Genomic DNA, 10,197 nt, shown 5'->3' with positions numbered 1-10,197 from the left:
AAAAAAAATGACATTACGGTGACAATGGCGGTGACGGCTAGGTAATGCGAATCGATCACTTTCACCATTCTCTCCAACCAATCAATTTCTCCAAACTCCGCGCCGCCTCTAGATTCCTAATCCTCGTTGTTCCTTTCTTCGTTCACAGCCGAAAAATGTATTCTTCAAAGTCGTGGCTAAGACTTTATCAATGTCCCAAATACAGTACGTTTAAACCACATAAAAAAAAAAAAAAAAAACAAATATTATAGAGTTACATTAAAAGTCAATATTTTGACCCGGTTTTGTTCGGTTTATTTAATCTCATAATTGGCAATTAAACCAAAAAAGCTGTACATAAATAATAATAATCAAGCAGGCGCAATGGAGACTCTATCAATCTCAATTACATACTCCAACGAAGCATTGGGAGGAATCTGCAAACCCGATTCAAGTTCAGCACCTTCCTCTCCAAATCCTAACGATGGTGGAACGATCACTCTGCGTTTTCCTCCAGCCTTCATAGACCTTAGAATATAATCTATGCCTTCACATAATCCTTTGCTGTATGGCTTTGAACCCACCACAAGTGCCAGTGGCTTCTTCTTGCCTTTGCTTCCAAATGTGTCCACGAATACTTGTCCAGTTCCTTGCACTTGCCCTTTTAGATCAATCACTACCAAGTCTCCTGCCCTTGGTGTCGCTCCTCCTCCAACCCGTAGATCATAGTACCTACAAAGGTTGTAGATCAGTGACTGATTTAAGAGCAGTCTGTTTTTGTAACATTGCTACATCAATAGCTACAATGGCTTAATAAGCTCATTACACAGAGAAAAACACACAAGGACACAACTTTGAATAGCTTCAATGGTTGTTTATACAACTTTTAAGCAGGTAATTAAAAGTTAATCCATGGATGAAAAAGCTCATACAACTTTGAATAATCTAAGTGAATGGCAATAAAATTGCAAAGTACCTAATGCCGTTGGGTAACACAATCTCTTTCTCTTCTACTACATCTCTGCAAACCCCAACAAAAGAAACAACTTAGAGAATCCAAAACTTCATTCTTTGTGATAAGTCAATTTGTAAAACTTTGTGAAGAAATATATATTAAAGACCTGGTGTTAGCTACTTCCTGAGAAACCTCAATCCGAGTCTTGATCTGTTCGGAGATGACACCGAAAGCGAGAAACCCCGCCCAGGCAAGACCCGCCCCGATTCCGAACCGTCGCGTCAGGGAAGAAGCAACCCAATCCGTCGTCTCAACGGTCTTCTTCCTCTTCTGCTGCGATGTCAGCGGTTGAGACGGAGAAGGAGGAGGAGGAGGAGAAGAAGAAGAAGAAGAAGACTCAGGCTCGGGCGGAGTGGAAGAAGAGGCGTAGCACTGATGATGGGACGGTGTCGTTTTGGTGAAAGGCTGTGAAACTCTGAGAAAAGGAGCCGTAGCAGTGAATAGATTCGCCATTTTCAGCTCTCTCTCTCTCTCTCTCTCTCTCTCTCTAATTTATGATATCTTATTGATGTTATTTCAAGACAGAACAGAACAGAAGGTTTATTCCATTTATTGTTTAGTCGCGAAATAATCAAAAAAATTTCAATTTTTTGCAACAGATAATAGTAACAGTTAACTTTGAATTTCGTATATAAGAGAAATGAAAGTTCAATTCTCAATGATTTTTTAACCATTGACAAAATAATTTCTTTTTCCTTTTTTTTCTTTGTCATTCATTTTTTTTTTTTTACAATTTGTAAACAAAAACATGGTGAATACACACACATGAACAGCAAGCACATCACAGAACACAATATGTAAAGAATTGATCCCCCCACCATCATCATCATTTAGTCTCATCATCTTCTTCAAGCATGTTGTTATTGTTCCTGCTCATCAGTGATCAATGAAGAACTGGGAACTCCTGCTCTCTGGTTGTTCGGACCCATTATAGGTTTCTGTAGCTGCTTTAGAGAAGCCATGATCTCTCCAAAACTTGGTCTTAACCTTGGATCCCTACCAATAATACCAGATCAAATATATAATTAAACCATTACAGACAGACCAGAGCTAAATTTCATTGACAAAACTGACTCTACTACTATAAACTGACTTACGTCTGCCAACATTTCCTGATGATATCTGCAATTCCAGGATCCACAAACTCTGGGATTTCAAGTCTTCGATGTTGAAACCCTACTGCACCAACAACTTGCATTGGGTTCATTTTCCCCCATGGTTGCTGTAACGTGAAGAGTTCCCACAGGATAACTCCATAGCTGTACACATCACACCTGTTTTCACATTATGTTAATAAGGAAACATTTCATGGGACAAATATAATAAGAAGCTAGAAGCATCTTTCTTTTGGTAAGGAAAGCTTAAGAAAAAACCCTACTTTTCATCCGCTGGTTCGTTTCTAAGCACTTCTGGAGCCATCCATTCAGCCTAAAATGAGAAAACACACAACATCACGCCAAGTAAGAAATGATGTTGTTTCTGATGATATTTGACTGTCGAATTATGTTCCTCGGCTTGATGAATTGAGAATCTACTCAAATCTTTTTAGTTGACATTAACTATCATAGTGGAGAACAATGAATCTCTTCTAGCAGCTTACCGTGCCTGCTGTTGACTTTGAAGACAGGTATGTGCTTACTTTCATTCTAGACAACCCAAAATCGCACACCTGAGAAATATGCAAGCCATTAAGAGATATAACAGGAGCTAGAATGAAATTAGAGAGGAAGAATTACTGACCTTGACAACCCAGTTTTTGTCAACTAGAAGGTTTGGGGATTTAAGATCACGATGAACAATTACCGGATTACAGCTGTGTAAATAATTCATTCCACGGGCCTACAAAGGTTCGAAGTTATTTTGTTTTTGTAAGAAACAACCAAGAAGATACAAAAATATCGTAAAGGTAAAAAAGGAGAGGAAGAGAAATGAGTAGTAATACAGCATCCAGAGCCATCCTCAGACGTTTTCGCTCATCTAATTGGTTATTTGGCCTGTGGATTAACCTATACAAGCTACCTCTGCACAAGCAAAATTTTCTTATAAGCTGAAAAGTACACACAGAAAAGAGAACGATGAGTCTGATCTCTGCTCACTAATAGATGAGACAAGGATAGTTATCATCAAAGATACGCAAATCATGTAGCGAGCGTGAAAACAATTAAATCATGAAACAGATCATAGCATACCTAGGAAGAAATTCTGTAACAATTGAGAGATTTGGAGGGCGAGTTACAGCTCCCATGAAGAGAACAATGTTAGGGTGTCTGAGCCTTCTCATCATCCGGACCTTGAATCGAGTCGAAATGAAATATTACGAATCTGTCATTTAGCGGTTAATATTTGAAACTTGAAAGGGTGCAAGAATTTCCAGAGAAGGAAAGAACTTATACCTCACTTCTGAATTCCTCCAGTGCCTCTCCAGTAATATCTTGGTCAATGAACTTCTTGACAGCCACTGCCTACCAAATCAAGAGTTTCATTGATAATGAAATAATAAGCAAATTTACCACGCTTCTCTCATTGCCAGCCAATTAGTAAGCTACATTGATACTGTATTAAGCTAACGAAATAAGAGATACTCACAGTTCCATGCCAATCTCCCCTATACACCTCTCCGTATGATCCTGCATCAAAATAGGTAAATCAATAATACTTATTTGTTGTAGCAGTTGTTACGCTAAAGCATTTAGTAGAGCATAAGTTAGTACCCAGTCCGATACGCTCAGCCACAGTAACCTCCTCCCACAAAATCTCGCATTCAGCCACATCATCAATTGCAGAATCAGATTTTGAACTTTCATTGCCAGTAGATCTGTCAGATTTTCGTTCTCCTCCTGAACCTACCCCATGAAGCCCAGCAGAACCAGCATCCCCGTTGCTATGTGAATCTAGTTCAAGCTGCCTGCTCACTGCAGCAGCTGTCGCCACAACTGCAGCAGCAGCTGCAGCAGAAAGTTCTAAGGTGGATGAATCCGAGTTTGCTGACTTGGCAGCAGCAACAACCATGGAAGATGCAACAACAGCCGCTGCAGCTACGGCAACAGGAACATTTCTGGGATAGTCAGTCGATGTTTCAGAATGTGACGAATCAGACTGACCATCAATTTTGCAATCATCAGACAAATGACCGAGTCCAGGTCCTGAATGTTCACGTCGATCATGAGTATTTGTTTTAGGTTGCGGTCTTGGAAGTGGAGGTAAAAACCTCACAGGGCCAAGACTGCTCTGGTTTCTTCCTTGCTGGATTGTTCCAAAATCTTTCCCTTTCTCATCATTGGATTCAGCCACAGGTTTTATTTCAACTGTTGCCTCCATTGACTCTGAATAAACTTCTGAAAATAAGTTTCGAGGAGCAACAACTCCACTTTCAAGTAACACATCATGAAGCTTTTGAGCTAGTTGTGAATTCTCTTTGGCAGCATCGATCATATATTGTGAAACATCTTTGACTTTCATCCTGCGTCCAGCTGGAGAGCTAACACCTTCAGTCCAAGATGGTGATCTGGCATGGGTGAAAGAATGAGTAGGCTTGCCGGATACAGGTTGAACAGGAGCCTTATGACTTCCCACAACTTCCCTACAAATATTTGGATGAATCATGAGATCCCCTCCACCTTCAGACTGGTTTTCCCCCCGGGAACCCTTGGTCCTAGAACGATGTTCCGCTGACCAAGATCCTGCGTGCTCTTCAATTGAGCTCTCGACCCCACTGCTGGAAGAAGCTACATGAGATGAATCAGCATCCCTGGGACTGGCAGAGTAGACAGAATCATCATAGTCCATTTGTAGTCCAGCTGCATCAGCGGGGATAAGCGTGCCTGGATCTCCCATGAGATCAACAATGTACTCCCTAAAATTCACATTTGGATGCATTAGGGAAAATACTTTGCCATTTGCAGACTGCAATAACAGTAACCACAATACAAGCATGACGCATGCTCCCTGCTTTCAATCCTAACGGTATTGTTGCTTACACCAAAAAAAGTTACACTTTTATCAATCCTAGTAAAAAAAGTTACACTTTTAGTTACACTTTGGCCATTTTAGAGATGCGAGTTAGCTATAACACACGCCCAAGTCCATATGCACATATTTTCATATACACCCACACACGGTTGGTGAGCAGAAATATACACATACATTTTTCTCTACAAGTGACAGAGAAATTGTTGAAAGTACATAACAATTGAATTCAAATTCGAAAGTCACCTGCCATCATCAGTCTTAATGGAGTTCATTGCCACATCATCTGAACCAGTATATTGCTGTCCTTTGACTATTCGACAAGGAACACCGACACTATCACACAAAACCTACAAAGTCTCATAAGAAAGAAGAGACGAAACACCACACCGCGTTTTAGAGGTGCAATAAGCTTTGTATGTAAGAAAACATAGTCAGACAAACAAGGGCATTTTGCACAAAATTTCAAACACGCACCAAACTAGCAAGAAGCTTCAACAGTCATGAGATTACAAAAAGTTACCCTCGTATGCTAATTATCAAACAAAGCAAAAGTAAAAGAGGGCAGGGTACATACTTTGAATAACAAGGCACGATGACGAGCCAATCCAATAGTTAGAGAACCCAGGGGTAAAACCATGCTACGGAGGGTTGCTTTCAAGCTGTAGCTCAGACTCCACCAAGCTCTTAACGTACTATCTGGCTCCACAACTGGTCCACCCATGTAATCTGCAACTAAAACTGCCAGCTTCCTTACCAGTTCACTGTTCACAAACCCTGAAGAAGACGCTGACTTTGATTTTGCTGCAATATCAAGAGCCTTTTGTTCAAGCCTCAACAGATTAGGATCTTCGCTTCTGTTCACAAGAACAGCATCCCAAGTTACACCATCCGACACAAGTGTCCCTTGGAGATCAACTAAGGGAGGTATTCTTTCTAAGGAAGATTCATTCATTACTCCACACAGGTCATAGAAACCATCCACAATCTTGTCATCATAGCCAAGACAGTTATAATTCTGCAAAATTCCAGATGATATAAAATTGGTCAGAAGAAATAGTATAGAGTTACTAGTCAAGAAATCTCTCTAGGTGGATTCTGGTATCAACTCAACACTTAATTCTATTGAAGCACAGTCTATTATTTGCTCAAGTGACTAAGGAATTGTTTCTATTTCTAGCAATGAGTCAAAAACTCACCCAGTATCTATATGCCATGAGTTCAGCTGGAGAATTCTCGGGAGGAGAAGGACGAGAACCTAAACTGAACTGCTTCATAGCCTCAATCTGGGCAGCTTCAGGATCCTCCCTAGCACTTAACTCTAGAGCCAACTGTATCTGGTATTCTTCTTCAACTTCCGGATCCTTGGAATTAGTAGAACCCAAACCCTGCAACCCAGATTCCGACCCACCACCAAGTTCCATGGTTGATTCATCCTCTTTACTAATGGCATTGGAAGAAGTAGTAGTAGTAGTAGTAGTAGTAGTAGTAGGGCTACGTCTTTGAGCAACAGAGCTTAACCAATTGGATAAACCAGAAAAGGGTTTGAATTCAGGGTTATTACTATGAGTCGTATCTTGAGACCTCAAAGAATCAGAAGGAGATGGTTCTGCATCGCTGGACTTGTTGCTTCGGTTAGAAACAGAACCTTCACCGTCGTCTCGTTGATTGGGAGTGATACGCAGCTTTTTAAGAAATTTCTTCATGTTCATCTTCATACTCAAAATGTCACAGCAGCGAACAACATCGACCCGGAGGAAACTTGTCCACCATCATCCCTACCTCAAAATCCAAAAAGAGAAGGAGGACAAACTTTTTTGAGCTAAAACCCTAATTTCTCGGCAACAACACACACACGACCCGGAGATCTGGAACTCAGTCCAGATCAACGGCTCGTCAAAACCTAATAATAACTGCAGCCAACAAAAAAAAGATTCAAATCGGAATCCAAAATCAAAAGCAAAAAACTCTTAAACGGAGATCAGACTTCGATTTCAAGAAAAATACCCACTTTTTTGTATTTATTGGTGATTTCAAAAGCTGATCAAAAAACCCAATAAGAGAAACAGATGAAAGTTTCGAGCTTTTTCTTCAGCAAGTTAACAAAACCTCTTTGCTTCTCTCTTGAGTCCTTTGACTCTCTCTCTCTCTCTCTCCTATAAAGAGAAAGTCCACAAAGACGCCACTTTCTCTCTCTTAAAGTCCGACAAAATTCAACTAAAAAAAAATTGCGTAAAAAAAAAAAAAACAGAGTAAGATATAGATTGAGATTTGAGATTACTAGTAGAGGAGGAAGAGTGGATTTTTGAGCTGGGCGGAGACTTGAATTTTGTACAACATATCCTAATAAAAATGTAAAGGCGCTGCCTTTTTTCAACTTTATGTTTTTTTTTCCTTTCATCGTCATTGGTCGTTAGGATTTGGAAAAAAAACGATTTTTGGTCGAAAGACAAGAATTACACATTGCGCCATAAATAAGTAGTACTCCTGTAGTAACACATTTATTAAAGTCTTACTCGTAAAAGAAAAAGAAAAAGTGAAGAGTAATTCACAAGTGGAATTAGTAATCACGTGAATTTTTAGAGAAAATATATATATTCTTCTTGTTTCTCCTTAGTTTATGTAAACAAAAATAAAAGCAATTCGAGAATTAAACTCAATTCTGTAGAAAGAAATTCTCTATTTTGTACCAACCAGTCAAAGCTAATAACAGAGCTATATAAATAAAAACTCACCAATTCACTTTTATTTGCTAATCGTTAAAAAAATTTAGATGACTACTGTAAGTAAGTTATCTAATTTAAAATAAGAAAATAATACAATCGTTGAATAGTTTATGATCGTGCTTTCCATATTCAAAATTCCTTCTTTAGGGCTATTCTAATGCTTCGCTCACCCACCTTGTGCATTATTCTCCCATGACTTATCATCACTATTCACTAAACTATCAAAATTACATTTTCATATTATTATTAAAAAAAAAACCTAATATGGCTGGTTGCTAAAAGCAAATTGCGGGAGTGAAACAAGCAATAAACAAAACTAACTGCCAGTTGGAAGGAGAAAATGGTTATGGTCTTCTTATATATGGACATCTAAAGGTTATAATGAGAAAACTTGAGAACGATCGAGGAAAGATTGAGACGTACCTTCGCAAGATCAACAACATATAAATAATTCGAGAGTCGAGACTATATCCTATTAGTTTCAGAATCTGATATTTTATTACTGGGAAATGAAAAAAAAAAAACTTATATTACATGACTATCGGAATCCATCTATGACGTTAACTATGATGTGCTTTAACGACGACAGACTCCTGCTCTCAGTTGACTGGTCCTTATATGTAGGGGCGGATCTACGTAGTGTTGGGGTGTGGCACGTGCCCCACACTGATTGATAAAAATAATCTAATGTATAGCAGTTGTATTAGTTCTCGTAGCTTATTTGGTAGAGAAGTGTCCCATGCATCATTTCAGGTGCGGTGTTCGATGCGTTTCATTCTAGTTTTCCGGTTTTTTTTTTCATAATATGTTTTACTGATTTACTAGTTTTGCAATATCTTTTAAATAAAAAGTGCTCCATACAAAAAAAAATTCTAGATCCGCCCCTGCTTATATGCCCCTGATCTCGTCGGAACAAGCAAAGAGGTCATTAGCTTTTTTAAGTGTTTCATTCAGTTTCATAATTAGAAAGTTTAAGGGGTGTTATTGAACAATGTATATTTTAAAAATTTGATGTATTTTGGAATCCAACATTATTTAATTAGGTATTTGAAAAAGTATATTAAAATTTGTTATTATTGGATTATATATATATTTGATGGATTTTAGAATATGTTTAAAACACTGTTATTCAATGTCCATTGGATTTGATGTCATTTTAGATTTCAACGTATTTCACTCCAAAAAGATGAACAAACACAATCCAACATATTTCTCAAGTATTTCAATCTCTCTATCTTTCTATCTATTTTCAAAATTGATTCAGGAGATTAATGTAAGAATTAAGAAATACTAGATGGCCATGGCCAAAATATCATTGTTTACACGATCATGATCTTTTATTTTGGGGCTTGACACAATTTGCAGATCCTCATGTCAGATTCTGCCTATCCAATTCAAAGGTTGAAGCATAAGAAGAAACAGCAACAACAACAAGTTTCGGTTTTGGTACGTTTGTTACATCTTAATTCGAATGTTGTTGACTGTTGAAGAAGCAGACGTAGTCCTCTGGAAAGGCAAAGGTGGTCAATTCAAGACAAAGTTCACCACCAAAGAAACCTGGGAGAATACTCGATACCCGAGGCAGAGGGTGTCGTGGGTGGCGGTAGTGTGGTTTTCTCACGCCACGCCAAATTTCTCCTTCATTGTTTGGTTAGCCACTCTTAATCGCTTAGCAACCGGAGATAGGATGCAACACTGGCACACGCAGGTAGATATCTCCTGCTCTTTGTGCCATGCACCGCTGGAAACAAGAAACCACCTCTTCTTCTCTTGCCCCTACTCGACTGCAGTTTGAACAGGTCTCACCTCGAAGCTCCTAGCACACCAGTTCTCCACATACTGGACAACAAACTTGGCTCTTCTCACAGACACTTCCTTGGAGAAGACAACTCTGTTCTTACTGCGGTATGCTTTCCAGGCATCCATCCACACTCTTTGGAAAGAACGAAATAATCGCCGCCATGGGGAACCATCGATACTACCTACTCTATTTCTTAAACGTCTGGACAGGCTTATCCGCAACCGGTTACTCTCTCTTCCAACTAATGGAAATCACTTGGACTATATGGCTAAGTGGTTAGCAACACGCTAATTCATGATCACAAGTTGTTCTTATTTATAGATTATTTGTTTTGTTTTAAACTTTAAACACTTTAAACAAACACCTTAAGATTTTGTAGCACTTGAAATAAAAACGTTTTTTTCGAATAAATTTTATATTTTATTTAAAAAAAAAATGTTGTTGACTGTTGGAGGAAAATAACCTTTTTTTACAAAGCCCATACAATATACAATAAAATGCATGCCCACACGGTCGGTCGAATCCGGTATAATCAAACCGGGTCGTCGAAATATTATTATTACAAAGGTTTAAAAACTTTAAATAATAATACTCACTATTAGACAAATTTGTTCGTCTCCCTCCACACTCTCTCTCTCCATCCAATAAGGGAAAAAATATCTGAGCATGATAGGAAAGAAAAAAAAAAAAAAAAAAAAAAAAAAAAAAAA

General features: G+C 38.6%; 3 protein-coding genes across 6 annotated transcripts in view; all 3 read right to left on the bottom strand.

Annotated features, from left to right (window-relative positions):
- Positions 1-179, bottom strand: part of LOC104775930 — a 2,394-nt gene extending 2,215 nt beyond the window's left edge. Inside the window, exon 1 of one of the 2 annotated variants that reach the window (XM_010499896.2) lies at positions 18-179. In XM_010499896.2, the coding sequence (XP_010498198.1) occupies positions 18-68 (51 nt within the window). In that variant the 5' untranslated portion in view covers positions 69-179. The remainder of the gene's footprint in view (positions 1-17) is intronic. The other variant, XM_010499895.1, reaches the window with a different exon arrangement.
- Positions 228-1,524, bottom strand: LOC104775931 (peptidyl-prolyl cis-trans isomerase FKBP17-2, chloroplastic-like). The gene is made up of 3 exons (XM_010499898.2): positions 1,101-1,524; positions 956-1,000; positions 228-711 (listed from the first exon to the last, which is right to left on the bottom strand). The coding sequence occupies exons 1-3, from the start codon at positions 1,445-1,447 to the stop codon at positions 351-353; spliced, it is 753 nt and encodes a 250-aa protein (XP_010498200.1). The 5' UTR covers positions 1,448-1,524; the 3' UTR covers positions 228-350.
- LOC104775929 (serine/threonine-protein kinase EDR1-like) lies at positions 1,727-7,296 on the bottom strand. 3 transcript variants are annotated; one of them, XM_019243522.1, is made up of 14 exons: positions 7,242-7,296; positions 6,160-6,873; positions 5,538-5,978; positions 5,207-5,310; positions 3,706-4,847; positions 3,581-3,621; positions 3,388-3,456; positions 3,184-3,284; positions 2,937-3,015; positions 2,735-2,833; positions 2,595-2,663; positions 2,373-2,422; positions 2,092-2,268; positions 1,727-1,990 (listed from the first exon to the last, which is right to left on the bottom strand). In XM_019243522.1, exons 2-14 carry the CDS (start codon positions 6,676-6,678, stop codon positions 1,855-1,857), a joined length of 3,027 nt encoding a protein of 1,008 aa, XP_019099067.1. In that variant the 5' UTR covers positions 6,679-6,873; positions 7,242-7,296; the 3' UTR covers positions 1,727-1,854. The 3 variants fall into 3 exon arrangements, with proteins under 3 accessions (XP_019099067.1, XP_010498196.1, XP_010498195.1); XM_010499894.2 differs by lacking the exon at positions 7,242-7,296 and adding an exon at positions 6,972-7,207; XM_010499893.2 differs by lacking the exon at positions 7,242-7,296 and having other exon boundaries at positions 6,160-7,207.

Source organism: Camelina sativa, chromosome 3 (assembly GCF_000633955.1).
Source record: "Camelina sativa cultivar DH55 chromosome 3, Cs, whole genome shotgun sequence".
Taxonomy (NCBI): domain Eukaryota; kingdom Viridiplantae; phylum Streptophyta; class Magnoliopsida; order Brassicales; family Brassicaceae; genus Camelina; species Camelina sativa.
Note: the sequence above shows the minus strand (reverse complement) of the source record. Positions and strands in the feature narration are given on the sequence as shown.